The sequence below is a fragment of the Acromyrmex echinatior genome, chromosome 16, assembly GCF_024713525.1.
Source record: "Acromyrmex echinatior isolate Ae372 chromosome 16, ASM2471352v2, whole genome shotgun sequence".
Taxonomy (NCBI): Eukaryota; Metazoa; Arthropoda; class Insecta; order Hymenoptera; family Formicidae; genus Acromyrmex; species Acromyrmex echinatior.
In genome coordinates this window covers 5,055,908-5,074,511 of record NC_141867.1, presented here as the reverse complement: position 1 = coordinate 5,074,511, position 18,604 = coordinate 5,055,908, and the positions used below count along the sequence as shown (strand labels likewise).

At 32.6% G+C, this 18,604-nt stretch overlaps 1 protein-coding gene and 1 long non-coding RNA gene across 3 annotated transcripts in view; one reads left to right on the top strand and one right to left on the bottom strand.

The window, feature by feature from the left end:
* Positions 1-350: 350 nt before the first annotated feature.
* LOC105154139 (thyroglobulin) overlaps positions 351-18,604 on the top strand; it is a 25,298-nt gene continuing 7,044 nt past the window's right edge. The window contains exons 1-3 of one of the 2 annotated variants that reach the window (XM_011069458.2): positions 351-3,886; positions 14,733-14,872; positions 17,928-18,358. In XM_011069458.2, coding sequence (XP_011067760.1) covers positions 14,773-14,872; positions 17,928-18,358 — 531 coding nt within the window. In that variant the 5' untranslated portion in view covers positions 351-3,886; positions 14,733-14,772. The remainder of the gene's footprint in view (positions 3,887-14,732; positions 14,873-17,927; positions 18,359-18,604) is intronic. The other variant, XM_011069457.2, reaches the window with a different exon arrangement.
* LOC147907082 (uncharacterized) overlaps positions 16,881-18,604 on the bottom strand; it is a 2,016-nt gene continuing 292 nt past the window's right edge. The window contains exon 2 of the long non-coding RNA XR_015547684.1: positions 16,881-18,344. This is a non-coding gene — a long non-coding RNA (uncharacterized LOC147907082). The remainder of the gene's footprint in view (positions 18,345-18,604) is intronic.

Genomic DNA, 18,604 nt, shown 5'->3' with positions numbered 1-18,604 from the left:
TGAATTTTGCTTATTTAAAATTCTTTTATACATTACTGGCTCTTTGCCCTTCTTGTGTACTATTAAATATATTTTATATTTCATACTATTATAAATTAGTAGATATTATAGTATAAAGCGTATTATATTATTAGGTGTTGGAATTAATTCGTAGCGTTTTTAATGAAAGAATGTTATTTATTTCACATGAGCATTAAAAAATACATTAATGAAAGTACTTCCCATCACTTGTAAAACGCTACGAATTAATTCCAACACCTAATATATTATACTATATTATATTTATCCTCTATCATGTTACAGTTTTACTGTTTTACACTATTATGTTATCATTAATTTATTGTCTGCGTGCAATGTTTTCGATTATATTTTTGTTCCTTTACGTATTGAACATTTTATGCGTGTACTCGAACGATTGTATCAAGCGGAAATTCAGGGCGGCCCGCCGGTTCCGGCTGCTCGCAATGCTCAGGTCACCGTGAGATCCGGGCGGAGAATCGGTGGAAGGATCAAAAGTGAGGGAAATGTCGGTCACTGGGCCTCACTTCTCTCGACGATGAGCATTCGGTGCCACGCTCGTGCTCTGACTCGAGTACAAGTCGGTTCGTGCTTAAGACACCTAGGAAGTGCACGATTCATTTAGCGGATGATTCCCCTACCTTTCCGTTGTGTTCCTCTTTTCTGCTGTAGTACTCATTCTCTAACATTCCTCACTGTAGTACTCATTCTCTAGAATCTCTAGCATTCCACCGCCTATATGAATTCAACATCCAGACCGACACGTGCATAATGTGCTAAAGAATTTTTTTCCCATGCCATTAATATAATGCGTTCTCTTTCTTTCTACCTTTTACTGGATTCTACCACACGCAACAAAACAAAATGCGAATAAAATGCGTTGTATTCAACGTCTACATGAGAATCACCGATATTCATTTTTAATAACGGCTTTTTTGAGCGACCTGGATTCTTCTTTAGTAGAAGTATCGCAGTAATAATGAATTCATAGTCACAAATAAAAATCTGTCCTCAATTTTTTCAATGATTATTTTAAAAAATTTGTTCCAGAATTATCTATTTATTCAAATGTATAAATTAGCGCTGGAACAAAGTAAATAAAGTTATTGAAACTCTTTATTAAACGTGATCGCTTGAGTTTTAGTTTTACATATTCTTTAGAAATAAATATATCCTTGCTTCGAAAACATGTTCGATTTTTATAACATAGATTCTTTTTTTTCTTTTCTTTTGTACATAGACAAATAGAAGTCTTATATGTAATTCAATGAGAAACAAATTTTTACGAAAATCTGAATTTACATTCCTTCATTAAATAACAAGCATTTATTATAATTATACTCGCGCAATTTTAATCCTATTTTTATTATTTTTGTAATTAATTTTATGATTTAATCACAATTATCGATATATAGAAATATATATACTGGCAATCTACATTGTGAGAAAAAAGCGAAATATTGTGTAAGCAAATCTGACATCAGTAACATTTAACGCGTTCGAAAGCACGAGAGAAAGAAGCGTAAAAGCACGTGTTTGCATTTCATTGTGCAGTTTTCACGCCGACGCGGCGCGGCGCGATTCAGCTTAAAGTACTGCGAGTACCGTAAAGGTGAATAAGCGGGTCGCGAGCATCGAATTCCTCGTTTACCAGAGTTGGCATCGTGTTAATTTTCAACATACTCGCGCCTTAATTACACCAACAATTTATTCAGCGAAATAAAAAGAGTAATTAAAAATTATCAAGACTTGTCAAGAGAAACGTGCGTGTCGTCTTCGCGTCAATCTATGTCGCGTTGACCGCGTGGCGGTCAACAAGAAAGATATTTGCATCTAGCTTGTAGAAGATGTAATATATGAGCTATTAATATCTTTATATTTATAACACATTGATTATTAACAATTAAAATTCGTATTAGACTGATGAGAATAAATCAATGAAGAAAAATAAACTTATTTTCGGTCAAAGTGGAACTTAAGGGCTTAAATAAATTAACATCAAATTATTAATACCTTTCTAAGATGCTTATTGGCATCAAAAATTATTAAATTACTTATCAATTTAATATGTGATATTATTACTCTAGTTTCTGTTATAATAATGTTCAAGACCGAAGAAGTTTTGGTGCTCGATTTATAGAATCGGATATGTATATGTAATATAAATTTATTCTGAAATATTTAAGTTTAAGATACTAAACAACTAAAAATAGGTTTATTTTTCTTAATTGACATTAATTATCGTGTGAGCAAAATTAATATTGAATTAATTTGAATTTAAGAAATATTTTTGTGTAAATCATAACATTTTAATAACAATTAAAACGGTAAAAGAGATATTAATTAAAAAGATGTCAGATCAAGAATATTTTTATTAAACTGTAAAAATATCTCCTGTAGCGATCTGAAAATATGTTATTATTTTAGATGTAAATCTTAAAACGTTGTCTTTATAAAATTATATCAAAGCGGATTTTATTTCTCAAATGTTTATAAAATTTTCATATCTTTTTGTGGAGCAAGAATTTTGACCGAATTCTACATAACAACAACACTTTTATTACAATCGAATTTAAAATCGCAGTTAAAATGTTATCTAAAAATCATATCCTCACTTTTTCTCTTCCTTTTGGTTTCTCTTGCGACCGTGGTGATGAATTTCCCGAGGAGAACAGTTTAATCGGATGTTGGAACAGCATCTTTTCCGATATTACAAGTGGAATCTCGTCGCACAGTGCTTCTGGATAATTCGTTCGCATCGATTAATCCGTCTCGTTTATTATTGACGTGGTCGCGTCGCGGTCAGGACACCGCGCATTTCCGGGCTTGTGCAACGGCAATTCAACTGACTAATAAGCGTCTCGTTACACGAAATTCGCAGCCGTTATCATTAAAGTGCGAATTTATTCCGGATAACAGTCCGAATAAAATTTTGGTATAAAACAACAATACAGACATGGCAACTATTTCATAATAAAATGGACCAAGAAATTCGACAACAAAGTGCCATATTCGGACAAGATGGATCTTATTTAACAACGCTACTCCTTATTACTTTTTTTTGTTAGACTCTTCTTTTTTGAGAAATGTAGATATCCGTTGCGATCGTTCAAGTTAGTTACGTTTTACTTATTTCTTGTTAATATAATTATTTAAATTAAAAAAAAAAAGATGGACCAAGAAATTCAACAATAAAAGAATGAAGAAGGTATTCGGAGTGAATTTCAAGATGAATTTTATCTAACAACGCTATTCGAACTTTTGTAAGATTCTACTTTTTTAAATGTAGGTATCCGTTGACGATTGTTCAAGTTAGTTATCTTTTACTTATTTTTTGTTAAATTATTTAAATTAAAAATATTATAATTAAACCGATTATAATTAATTGATCGCAAAGACAAGGACGCGAGCAATACTCAGCGCGGTTAATTTTGTCCCAACATCTCCTCTCTTTCATCCGCCGAAATTAATCCTCTTTGATCGATTTCGATCCCGACATCGCGCGACGCGACGCGCCGTCGGTGATCGTGTCGTCAGTAGGGCCACAGAATTCTAGAAGGGGGTCATCATACGAGGCCGTCGAGCGGCAGGCCAACCGAGAGGCGAGAACCAGTATACCGGTGTCGTTCTGCGCGGACTGAACGGAAGGAGCGAGAGACGCGCGTCGGAGGATCACACGAGAGAACGACGTCGTCGTGCCATTGTTCGTAAATAAACGTTACGCAGTCGTGACGCGTTGCCGCGCGGTGCTGTCGCACGGATTTTTTACGCGGAGTGCAACGCAAAGGTTTACATCGAAAGGATTGTGCACGGGAGTTCCGGCTCGTCGGCATCGTCCTCGGGAATCGGATACGACTACGATCGCGAGGTGAGTTCCGGCTTTTAGTGCGGGATAAATGAAGATAACCGCAAACGATTCTGAGAATTTTCTTGATTCTTAAACGTTATTGCGCACAAAATTTTTGCAATATTTTTGTGTGTATACGGATCTTTTAACATTTAATGACATTTTCACGATATTTCCTATTTATTTTGTAATGTCTTGTTTATGTCACATATTGATGATATTCAATGCAATTCTTTCAATGTATTTGTGTTACGTATACTACTTGTTATTTTTTTTTTATTTTAAATTGATAAAAGTGAATAAATATGTTTTCTGTTATACACGTAAAATTTACACATGACAGAATTATTGAGATAATAATTTTGTAGTTTATTGAAAGCTAGAAGAATAATTTGTGAAAAGTAAAAAGAAATGAATTGGCTGTTTGTTTATCAATAGTTCTATCAAATCGTTGTATTTTTTCTGGAAAAATACATATTGTTGCATCGAACTAATCGATTGTTTGATATATTTGATATATTTGGTTGGGTGACATAAACGAGTCAATTTTTCGTAAAAAAAAAAAAAAAACAAATTATAAAGCATCGGTAACTTTCTAGCAGAGATTTATTCCCAACACGGCGAAAAATTCTTCTTTCTCATCACGAGACGCTCGCTGATTTATTTATGAGCGCAGAGAAATTCTTTTCCCTCCTAGAGAATACTTTCCAGGCCGCGATTAGAATGAGGTTTAAATGGATCCATATTCCACGAATAAGGGAAATATCGGAAAAACTTTTTTTTTTCTTTTTCTAAATGGCTCGTGTTTAAATCGCGCTTCCAGAGTGAAGCCTCGATATTCAGCTTACCACTGTACGTATAAAAGTTTACGTTTCAGTTTACATACTCATATTTCATGGAATGTATATCACAGGAATACAAAGAGAGTTACTTGTTGTTTAAACAAATGAATAGTAAACTGCGCGTTTTGATATTTATGAAAATAGCAGGATTGAAACGAGTTTCCATTGTTGTATGTACTTCTAACTTTTCCAACGCTTAACTAGAAAGTGACGGATCCGAGATTTTTTTATAACCATTATCCGTTACCAGTACATCGTAATCAAACATTATTTCCTGCATTTTTGTGGTAAAACTCTTCATGTAAAGTATGCATATATATTACACGCATCGCTTAACTTAAAAAGTTCAGTTATTTATTACGGACTCTTGAAGCAAATTCTTTATGATTTCCTCACGCAATATTACTATGAATTACATTAATTTTTTTAAAATATATGTAATTTAATAGAGTTTCACCTAATTCATGGAAAAAAGTATTATACATTTATGCGTTTTTCGTCTCTGAAAAAAAGATGCATAAATTTTATTTTTATATGTTATGTAATTTATCTGCATTCACAGAATGTCATAAATTTTTTTGATAAATTTTTACACAAGTCGTTTTATTGTGCTAGCATAGAAAATAAAGATTTGTTAAAACAACCAAAAACTTCACGATTTTATAAATCTACAGTCATAATATACGGACAGCTTCAAATTTTCTATGTTAAAATAGCAAAGTTATAGAACTAATAAAGTTAGCGATTGTAATTATATTTGTTGTAATAGGACAGCAAGTTTTTTAATATAATAAAGATAACTTTCTATAAAAATCAATCCAATAAATAGATTAAAATTTTTAACAAAACGTGCTATCTAAGATATCTCGTACTTTTGCTGCTAATGAAGAAAACTTTAAAATTACATTAAAAATTTTCATTGTAGCAAAAAATCAGTTAAATTATACTGATAATTACTTGCAGACATGATCTCTTTCTTATCCATCAAATCTTCTTAATTATAGATGCTGAACTCGCACAGCAAGCTTTAACTTTGCTGGACTATTCAATCTATTTTTTTCGTGCGAGTCGACTAATTCTCCGTGTAACCCGTTCGCGCGTATATACTTTCTAAAGCAGTGGAGGAATGCGATACTCGTGTAAACGCACGTTTTCCCGAACCGTACCCTATCCGTTCACGCTCGCGTGTGTGCATTTGCAGGTTGCACCGCTAAGAATTTTCAAATAGAGTGCGTCGTCGCGTAGCGGAATCTTCGCCTCGAATCACGACAGAGTCGCCGTTTGTTACCGCGTTGTATAACGTTTTTTGTTTCCGTGATATCCTCGTCCTCGTACATCGCACGACGCGGACGTGAAAGCAGTTTCTTTTTTTTTTTATGCGTGCTCGTTCCATCGCTATTCCGAGGAACTTTCGACTGAGTAAAACACAGACATGCTCAAACTTGCGAGCATTAATATGTAGTAACCGAGTTAAATGTGCCGTCGTAATGTGTTGTAATGTGTTCCGCAACACTTAGATAGAGTGAAAGGTTTTATTTTCGTAATTTTATTTTAACAGTTTTTATTCTAATTCCGTTGATTTGATCGATAATCTTACTTGTACATAACTTTTGCAAATTCGAATCTTTCTCAAGAAATACACCAAATCAAGAGAAAGTCAAAATGACTATCTTGACGTCATGAAAGTTTCTTTATACAGAAGTTTTTCTTTAGACAGGAGATGATCAAAATGATGATTTTTTTGTTACAAAACTTGACAGTTTATTGATGTTGAGAATCAAAATAAAATCATTTTGATATTTTAATTTTTATATGTTCCTTATTCTCTAAATTTCTTTTGGGAGTAAAATCTCATTCCGAAAGAATTAAAATACTGCCACTATTGAAAAATTTGCACTCTTGAATAAAACTGGCAGATTCTTATTCTTTTTTTTTGGAGAGTGAGATTCCAAACGAAAGAAATCTCACTCCAAAAGTATAAAATTTCTCCTAAAAAAGAATGAAAATCTGCTACTCTTATTCAAGAGGGCAAATTTTTCACTCTTTTTGAATAGTGGCAGTATTTTTACTTTTTTGGAGTGAGATTTCAATCCAAGAAATTTAGAGAGTGGGTTTTGTTTCTTAACTATTTGTAACACTTTTGTATTGGCTGTTCAAAGAGAATAACAAGATGTGGCGTTTCGATCGACGAGATGAAGTATCAAAATTTTGGTGAAAGGGAATTTTTCAATGCTTCTCTGTGCTCTTCTGCAGCAATCTGCAGTACTTTGTAGTCGCCTGGCTGATAACACCCGTCGCGTTACTTTCAAAAGCACACAAAGAATTTCCAATAGCGTTGCGCGAGGAAAATAGCGGCGCGCTCGTAACTTCCGACAGGAGAGAACGTCGGTCTATATCCTTTATGCCTCTTTCATTTTTTTCTTTTGTTCACAAGCCGGCTTCGAATATAGAAAATTTTAAATATGATTTGTTGCCTACAGTCCGCTTTGACGGCGATAAAATAAAAATTGAAATTGAAAGTGCCTTTTTCTATTTCGATCGCTCACTACAGCTCCTCCACTTTATTTCGAAGACTTCATGTAATATTAAAGAGATGAAATATATGTACGTAATAAATCGATATGTAGGGAATATTATTTCAATTATATTTTTCAACTACCAAACAAATTTTTTTAATATTTTGGTGATTTAAATTTAATAAGTTTCTCAAACTTTCGCAAATTTTAAAAGATTTTGTTGACTTTGCATCTGATATAGAATGTCTGATGCAAAAATTTATGCATACATACACGATTTGAAACAAAGATTGTTGATTTTTTTAAACTATTGATGGTGATGCGATGTTACAGAAAACATTACGATGTTTTTGAAAAAAAAGGACTCGATCGAATGAGAGAATTTCTCTGACGTTTTGTCCCGTGGGAGAAAGCGTCCACAGGTAGAAAATCCATGGGTCGTCGTCGTTGGTTTCGGTGCAACGTCGAGGCCAGTAGTCGGTAGTGATTTTTATCTCGTGGTGGAAAAGTTTTCTTTTTCTTGCATCAACTCGCGCGCGTCCCGACTTTGTATGCACTTTGGTTTCCGTCACGGGGATTACGTGACGATAAAACAAGATAGTTCACACGCTCTACGAAAAAATATGTCGTATTCGAATGCAACATCTTATGGGAATCACATTGTTATTTCGATTAAAATATGTGGAATCGAGATAAAACTCAAATTGTTTTAAGCAATTTTATTTATTTGTTTATTATATTCACATTCTGTATTATTTATATATACTATTAATTCAAACATAATACGCGAATTATTGTTACAAAAAAGAACATTAGTACAGTGCTTTGAAAAAACACCGCGCGTGAGACAGTATAATGTCTTTTTTTCTTTCTTTGTCATTTAGATTTTTGTTTTTTCAAGGAACGCGATTTATTTCACAATTTATATTATTTGATCTTATGATAATGTTATCTTGAAATTTATTTTTTGCTTTTCTCTCCTCTTCTCTTTTGTTTCTATTATAGTGGAATAATGTATTTTTTAAAGCGGAATAATACATAAGTTCTCCAAATTTCTGATGTTATATTTGGAGTAGCAAAACTGATGTCTCTCTTGACAGACGATTGCTCCACATTATTAAGCTGTCCATCATTTAAATATATCGAAATATGCAAAATAATGTATAAGATACAGTCGTGACTAAAAATATTAAGCACTTTATTATTTACAGTTTTAATTTAAAAATTGATTTATGTAACATTTGCTGATATAAATTATCCTTTGTTTCAAGAACTTTTTTAATTTATGTATAATGCCTGTAATAGATAGCAAAATAGATAAAAAAAATTCCAGATAAATATAAATGCCTAATATTTTTGGCCATCGCTGTATGTAGAGTATAATTGTATCTATTTTAATTAATTCAAGATTAAACGGTATATATTGCATTATCTTCTTAAAATACCTCTTTTCTATATTTTAAAAAAATTTTGTATCTTTTTAATTAGTTTTTTTTTATTTAGGTCTCTCGCCTATATTTATTTGAAATCCGGTTCTGACAACCAAACATCCGTTACAATTTTCATTACAGTTTAGCTTTGTGAAGAGATGACACACTTCCGCGCGGTTCCAGCCGAATAAAAATTTGCAGCGGTGCACAAAAAACGACCCGTCCATCGAACCGTTCTATCGCACGTTTACTCTTCCGGCCGTTTGTATTCGGGAAACGCGATCTGGAACGCACATCACCCAAAGGTATCCGTATAATCTATCAGTAACCTGCTGTGGGAAATTGAATGTTATATCAGTGTGCTAATCAGATCGGAACGACCAGCGTGACGGACTGGGCGGCCTACAACGCTTCTTGCTCACATCGATTTACATGGATGCATCTGCCTTTACAAGATATTCAAAAATCAATGAATATTAATTTCAATCACATTTTTTTCAATTTGGATATAATTTTTTCTTATCGGAGGATTAAGAAAAATAATCGTTTAATGAATTTTTCAATTTTTAATCGTATATTTTTTTGCATATTTTATAACTAAACTTTGAATTAAAATGCTATTATTGTTATAATTAAATATCGAATCTCTGTTAAGTAATGTCTGTTTAAACTAAAAAAAATAATGTGCCTTCAACATTTATTATTTCTTTCTGAAGCTTGGTTTGCCACAGTCGCTTTAATTGTTAATTATTTAAGAGTTGACAGTTATAGACGTCTTGACATTTTCCTCGATGGAAAATCAATTCCAAATCGGGTGAAGAATTTCTATTGAAGATATCATTCTATGTAAATGTGCTCAATCATCATTACATATTTAAACTGAACAGGATTGAACTCATATCGATTATATCTCCATGCAAGGAGAATCAATTCTAAATTTTCATTCAGCAAATAGAATTGGATAAATTTTGCCTTACAATATGCTCTTTTTTAACAGCTTTTAAATTTTCCATTATTACCATACTAAAAATGATTTTTTTTTAATTCAAATTCTTTAATAAATCTTTTTCTTATTGTTATGTACTGACTATTTAAAAAAGAAGAATAAAAAATTTATGAATAGAACAAGAAATAATAAATAAGTATATAAAACATATTGCACAGAGTATCTAATTTTAGACTAAATTGTAAAAAATATTGTTGGAGTAGAAAATATGTATCTTCAATGGTTTTACTCGTTTTGCAATATTTAGTCTCAACCAACTGATAATAGTTTTATTTTACTTTATACAAGTAAATTGTTTAATGCTTGAAAAAGCATGTTTCGAAAAGCATGCCATATAGAATACAAATTTCTAATAATAAATAATAATAAATAATAAATAATAAAAAGTACAATGCAAGCTTAACACGAACTTGGCGCGTTACGAAAAAAATTTATATAGAAACATATATGCATTATTAATAACGCGATAGAAAATTATAGACTACGTCGGCTGCCGCAAGATCAATGTATGCTGTTCTCAGATATACTGTGCAATTAAAAGAGATAAATCGCGTACGTAATTCTAAAGAGCTATCGACGAGGCTCCTCCTTATTAAGTATGCGATGTACGTTCTTCCATATATTCATTTTGCGTAAGATTTAACGTGCCTCCGCCGGATTCTGACAATTACGAGAGGCCCGTCTCTGGTTTGTGGTATTCGCCATAAATTCGAACTTTAGAGGATCACAGAAGAGAGAGAGTCTTGTTCTAACCCTCGGTATTTGTACATTCAATTAAATATTTTATTTAAATGTATCGTAAACTAAGCTGAGAAATGTTTTTGTGAGCAGGGTTATATTTTCAGGGGTACTATTCAGGATTTCGTGACTAAGTCGCATAGTTTGAAAGAGAAGCTGTAGCTCTGTCTTATTCCCATTCGTAGGCATAAATATTGCAAAGGCTTAAGGGGCACGTTTTAAATAAAACCAACGAACGAATATATAATATTTTCGGATATATAAAGGGTTTATAGAAAAGAAAGAAGAATAAAGAATAAATTTCTTTATTCAACATAAATAAAGAAATTTATTCAACTTAATATAGGTTTTCATTAAAGCATATAATTAATAATGAATTTATTGTTGAAAAAAAGAAATAAAATAAAAAATATATACATAATTTTGAAAAAATATACAAAAACGCAAGTGAGAAAAAGAAAGTGATAAACAATATAGAAATGAATAAATAATATTTATCGAATAAAACAAAATTTTCTAAGAAATTGTCTAATTCTCTAAAAATAACGTGACAATAATTTGAATAAAAACATAAAGTAACATTTGTTATGAGATATGCGATAATTTTTATAAATTGCATATAAATGTAATAATGCTGCAATGATTCAATAGAATTGAAAGAAAGCACCGATGTCATTAAACAAAGGAAGCTCGAGATAACTTTCGCGCATAGGTAACAGTTTCGATGCTACTATGCAGCCATTAGGCAAGTGCACTTTACGTTTGAGTGCGCAATTTCCAGGGTGAAACATCAAAACTATTAATAAAATTATTCGAATTATTCGAATAAAATCGTCGCTTAATTCGACGATATTAATCGAAGAAAATATAATAAATGGTTAAAAATTTACACGCTTTAAAAATTAAAAGCTCTTCTTGAGTTTTGTGTGAAAAATTACACTCTTCAAAAATTAAAAACACTTTTCGATTAATATAAACTATTGTGTTAAATTTTGATATTTTTTCGTATTTTAATTTGTGTAAGTACTATATTCAATTGTTGTTAATGTCAATACTGATTTAAAATCGATGCTGCTTTAAAATATGGTAAAATTAATTACGTAGAAATAAATTTTAAATGCCATAAAATTTCATGAATTTTGCATATTTGAGGAAGGATTTCATCCTGATTCATTAAAAAGTCCCAGGTTATCCAGTAACTCAATAATGAAATATTTACATTTAATAATAATATCAAATAAATGCCAATCTGCAAATAACAGTTATTTGTTAACATTGTTGCCATTAAAACCACATATTGATGTTTATTACATGACCATACCACATATTATTCACGAAGAATGTAAAAGGATACAACGCTCGATGTTCTGTTTTTCTTCTTTTCGTGTCAACAGATCAAAGTAGCCTACTCATTAATTCCGGTATATGCTCGATGTGGCTTCGACTTCTTTTTCTTCTCACACAATTTCGACGATTGACGGCGAGATTCTTCCCCTGGAAAAGGTCTTCCACCTGCCTCCTTTTATAGGCAGCTTCCTTTTTTTGTCTCCTCTTTTTCTCACCGAAAGTGTACCGACGATGACGCATTTGGGAATCCATACGACACGTCGTGACACAATAGAAAGTTAAAGGCTAAGATCCGGAAGGAAGACGCCGATGACGACGAGTGACCCACATCCGGAGAATCAACTGTGAGAGAGTAGACACATGCAGTCGCTTATATGAATCATTGAAGAAAATATCACTAATCGAGTAGAAACTCGGTGCTGGAGATGAGAGGCGAACCGTTCGATAACCAATACAGATTGAAAAGCATGGAGAACGCACTCTAGAGCGTAATGAAGCCCGTGATTATTTAGTCTTCTGAATTCAATTGCTTGTTCAACAATGATGATTATTACATTCGACGTATTACATTCCATTCGAATAATATTTCAAATATTTATCATATCATATTCTGTGTATAATATTACTACATTATATTGTGATATTTACTCTCTCAAATATGCAAACAGGGCAAAATTGTTTCATGCTGCAGAAAGACTGACGATTAATTATCTATGGATCGACTTCCTCACTTATTCTTTTATTGCCAGAAATTACAATACATTTAATTCATAATGTTAAATTATAATCAATTTGAATTATTTTTAATCATTTCTGCAACATGCCACTGCTTTTATTTAATATGCCACAATTTAAATAAAATAATTTAACTTTGGAAAATTTATTCCCTTTTAAATGCATACGGTTTTTTATTTACTTTGAAACAAAATAATCATAGAAATAAATCGATTTATATTTTGATACACGTGAAAGTTAAAAATAACAAAATGTTATTTAGCTCAAGGAATTGGGTTATCATTACTTTTTGCAATCTAACAATGTAACTGTGACTGAAAAATCCAATACGACGGCGGTCTGATGCGCTTTTTCTAACAATTCGATAAATCTAATTTTAAGGTTGAGAGAATTCATCTTTTCTTCTATTCTCTTAAAAAGCTATTATTGCATTTAATTCTTAAATATTATATATTAGAATTATCATATTTTATGATCTAAGACGCGCGTTTATTTTAATCAAATTTGAGTTTTGGTTCTATTTTCTTATCCCCTTTATTTTTAATCTCACAAATAATTAACAAACTTTTAAATAAAATGTGAATAAATGTTAACGAAAACTTTCTCGCTCGATCGAGCTCATTCTCTTATTTAGGTCGATGCGAATATGTCTGTCTTTTATCTTTCATGTTTTCATAAAAGATAAAAATTACGTCTTTTCTCATTCAGCACAGATTATTCCAAAGATCGATATTTCAAAGATCGCAACGATGTTGCTACCAGCTTCTGTGCTGCATGGACTATCTTTAACCATTACATTCTTAACAGTAAATTCTTTTGCATAGTTGCGAGAAAAAATTGAAAAGCGAGTGTATCGGCGAAATAAAATCCGGATTGTATTCTCTCCATCTCGATTGACGTCATAAAATGAAAGTTCAAAAGAATTTCGTTGATGATTTTTGAAATAGAGAAACGTTTCGCGTTCGTTAACCACGTTTATCGCAACGCGTAGAAATCACGTCTCCGTCGATCAACAACAGACTAATGATTAATCTGGCATAATCTGGATGCGATTGCTCCATGTAATTGCCATCACGCATCAAGAAGTGGCATGGCGTTACAGCCATACCCCGCTATCGTTGCATTATTCATGTCTCTCGGCTACACCCTAAATTCGAGGACTTCCCAGAGGATGTAACCGCCGCAACGCACCGGTAATTTCACCGTCGAGCAGCCTTGCCAGCTATCGCCATATAAATCACGAAGTACGGTGCATTAAAGACGATCCCGTGAGGGGAGAGATAGACTTCTTTGCATTATAGAGTTTAGAATCGAAAATGACATTTAAAATATTTATCACATATTCACAAGTATAATTTTCAACGGTATTGATTATGCAAAGCATTCATTCCAAACAATATTAATTATCGGAATTCTTATTTTTTTAAATCAGATATTCTGAAGTATTAAATCGATGACCTAAATGTTATTAGTTTATGCAAACTAATATTACCAATGTATGATAACAATGTTATTATTAATGACAATAATGAGTTCACATTCCTATGCACAGTAATAGCAGCGACATTATATTCAATATATCACAATTAGACAATATATTGATCTTAGAATTGTAATTACACTGACGGTAGACAAGAGACGAGTTGCTATGATTCTTTTACTTTTATTTTTAATTACGAGTCGCTTCCGAGGAACATCTCGGGATGATTACGACGGGCGCGGCCTGGATAATCGCTGCGATGAAAAGAAACGATACGTCGCAGCCAGGCTTGTAACGACACATAAAAAGGAAAAGACGAATAAAAGGAAATGAAAAATGGTTGGACAATTCGTAGATCTAAAGTCGACTTCGGCTCATGAATAACGTAAGAGAGAGCGCATTAGAATATTCCCCGCGGCATAACGAATAAGGAGACATAACTTCCATTGTTATTCTCCAGGTTTTAAAGGGGAGGGCACTGACTTGCATTGACTACGAAAAAGAAGGAAAAGTTCCACGTCGGATAATGATATTTTTCGCGGAGATGGTGCACTTGAAAGAAAAGTCAACGCGAAATCGTCATCTATTTATTAACAGTGCATCGCATTAAAGCGAAGGACAGAGTTCCAGTCTGTTCTCGTTTCGAGAGAAGGGAAAATGGTTGTGTGGGAGTACAAGCGCGACTCCCACAGCACCGTAATTAGGATTCCTATCCGATTATCGCGACGGCTGGAGGTCGTATTTTAATCAAGACGCAATTGTTACTGTTCCAGGTAATAGCGGCCGGTTCAAAAATTACTTGATGTGCTGAGGATGCGCCGTGATTTCTGCAACGGTGGGCTTGCCTGCGCCGTTGTGTGGGTGTCGACTTGTCTGCTGCTTGTCCTTTCGCTGTCGACATCGACCATCGCCGGTACGTCCTCTATTCTCTCTCTCTCTCTCTCTCTGCTTCCTTTTTTTAGCGCTTTATTATTTATCTTCCTTAATTAGATTCGTCTCTGTCCAATATGCGCTCATATAAACTCAAAACTTATAAAAACAGATAAAATAATTGCGAGAGAATATCTTTCAAAAGTGAATTGACATTTTCATCGTAAATTTCGATTCGCACAGCATCGGATCTCGGATTTAATCATTTTTTGTCGCATTCATAGCTATATCTGTTTTTTTTCTTAGCGAATCAATTAGTTTTTATCATAATATTTATGTATACATATAAAAGAGGAAAATTGAAAAAAAAATGATATTCTATTATTTTTCCTTTTTCTTTTAACGAATTAAAGAATAATATTCTATTTAAAGGGATTATTGATTAATAGCCAATTATCTGTTTGCAATAATAATTAAATATTAAAATTTATAACAAATCTAACGCTCCGTTATTGAAAGACGCACAACAATTTTATTGTCATGAGTAGAAATGTAGAGATTATTTTCGCGTGTAGCTTCGAATTCTAAACTCGACAAGATTAAATTGATTTTGATGATCAATAATGGTACACTTTACGTACATCGTGCGTACAGTCGAGTACATCAGAGTTGCACGCATGAATTGCACGTGTGAATTGTATGGTCATTAATGTACATGACGTAGACATAGATGATCGGGAATGCAGAGTACCTATGTATATATTCGATATAATGCGATATGGGTTAGAAATTTCCCATGCGATTTCGTATTCCGGCAATCGATTCTCATTCTAATGTGTTACAGCAGGATGCATGTCGTCTCAATAAATATCGAGGGCAATCCGATTTGCCAATAACAAATTGAATTTCTCCTATACTATTAAAATACATCCCTTCATCTTTTCTCCTATCTCTCCCTCTTTTGCCAGAGATTTGTATTGAAAATATAGGATGCGCGCTGGCTCAGCAATGTGTTACATTAAATTCATTTTTACGCTTATTGAAATAAAATAAAGAACAACGGGTTTTTAGAGTATATATGTGTTTCTTATCTTATACATATACATATATACACTCTTAAAAATTCATATTTTATATATATATATATATATGAAAATTTATATATGAATTTTTTATTTTTATTACGTATATAAAATTATATATACACTGTTAAAAATAAATTGTTAATTTTTGCATGGTTCAGAAAGTCCACTATTCATCTTTAAGTTAAAATTAACATTTTATTTTTAACATGTAATAGAATCTTGTTATGTGCTCTATTACGAATATCGTGATACTGTTTGGATAGAGCGCAACAGACGAGAAAATCCGTGAGTAATGAACCGAAAATTTGGGTAATTGATGCACAGTAAAAGTCTAAAAATTCATTTGGATTTTTATGAAACTTTGTTTCGACAATGTAAAAATACATTGTCTAAAAATGCACATGTTATAAATAGTTGATTGATAGACAATGCATACGTACATCGTACTTGAGAACTTTCGCTAGAGGATACCTAAATAGAATATCGGATTTTCTTTTCGAGTACGCCCATCTGAGCCAAACACTTTCTTCATTTGTCAGACGAACGTGCATCACTGTTCCGCGTATTAATATGTGTCATGTAACGGAACACGCATGGCAAGCTCCCTTTACATCGTGCATAAATTTGTGCACGAAAGTTTAATTCTCTGAGTTTAAAAGATTTATTCGTATATTTCTTTTTAATTCTTATCATTTATCAATAGTTTGTATTTTATATATTAATTTTTTAAATCAAAAATTTTAATTAAAGCTAAAAATATAATTTAAAAAGGAAATAATATAAGATACTATTATAATAGATAACCGATCATAGTAAAGAGTTGTATTTGTGTTAATTTTGTATTTGTGTTAATTTTGTATTTGTGTTAAAAGTGGTCTATTTAAATCTTGGTTAAAAAATTTTGTTTTGTTATTTTAGTTTCGCGCTCTTGCAGTTTTTACTGATTTTTAAAGGAATTTCCGTATATTTCTTTCTATATTTTTTTCCTATTTATAAACACTCTTTGTTTGTTTTTTATTTTATTTTTTTCTTTTTTGAGTGCTCAAAGGCATTCGCTATTACGGTGCCTTCTTGAAACGCTCTCGTAGCATGTTAGGTAAGTATAGTAAGTGTGGCAGTAGGATGCCGAGAAACCGTTATCCATCGACTCCAGCTATTTTTATTACTATCATCGTCGTTGTGCTACACTTTTAGTCTGAGCGTGTTCAAAAATGTCACCTCGGCTTCTCATTTAAGGAAGCACCTTATTTTTTCACCATTATTAAAATGCTTTTTAATGTAGGTAACTCATTAAGTCAGCTTAAATCCGGATTCAATATGTGCTTGGTACGCTTTGTGTCGCTCCGCTTTCTATCTTTAACTTATTTTTCATCAAGAATTAAATAATTTTGATTGATTCTAATCTAAAAATCACTATTATTCTTGATTTGCAAAATACTACTTTTTGAACCTGATATTTCCGGAATATTAATTAAAAAAGTTCTGCTTTCTACATGTCGAAAATCATATTGAATCCTTTTCGGACTAAGACGTGATACCGTGACCCAGAAGATCGAAAATTTTCAAAGAAAAAATCCAACTTATCCAAGATATCATTAAATATCTTGGATAAGTTGATATCGAAAGTCCCTATGTCATTATTTGAGTCATTTCAAAACGTAAGCAAAAGTGAAATAAATCTAATTATCAAATCCTAAAAAAAATGTGAATGATTTAACATCATAAGTCATTAAATTATTTTCATTATGTTGATGTTGGTATTTACATCAATACCGGTGAGGATTATATTTAACGTCATATTTATATTTTTATAATAATGAATAATGAAAAATCAATGATTATTAATGTTAAATATAACTAAATAATAAATAAAATCTAACTAATACTAAAGCAAGAAATTACATCTAAAGCATATTTTATAAATATATTTTTTTTGTAAAATTATTCTAATTTCTTATCTTAAAACGTCCATACGAAGACCGAGTTTCATTCTGATTTATGCATAATTTACAGAGCCTTTGCTGAGAGTCGCCGGTCGATGTCCGTCCCTCGTTGAACAGAATGTGTGTCCATCGAGAGCACCGGCCTGTGAGAATGACTACCAATGTCAAGGCACGGAGGAACGTTGCTGCAAGACTGCGTGCGGTCTTCGCTGCATCGCAGGCGAGCTGACTGGATGCGAGCAGTTGGAGTTGGCGGCTGTGAGGAGGTCACGGGCCCTCGGCGCTCGGGGTCCCCAACAATTCATCCCGCGATGCAACAATGAGACCGGCGAATTCGAGAGGATACAATGTGAGCCGCACGGTCGCAGCTGCTGGTGCGTCGACGAGATCGGCGCCGAGATACCCGGCACTAGGGCGCCTAGCAAGAGTGTCGTCGACTGCGACAAACCTCACAGTTGTCCAGCTCACAGTTGTCGGATGCTCTGTCCTTTGGGATTCGAAGTATAAATTCACTTTACGTTTGTCACATTCAATTTATAGTTATCAGTATTGAAAATGTCCAAGAACAAGTACTTTCTTTTTGTGCTGAAGTACATTATCTTTGTTACTTACTATTACTTATTTACAGTTCGAAAATGTTAAACTTTTAAACATTTCCTTCGTAATTATTGATCGTTCAATTTCGCGAATGTCGATTTATGACATTTAATTTTTAATAAATAAAATATAGCTGTTAGAAATATTCAA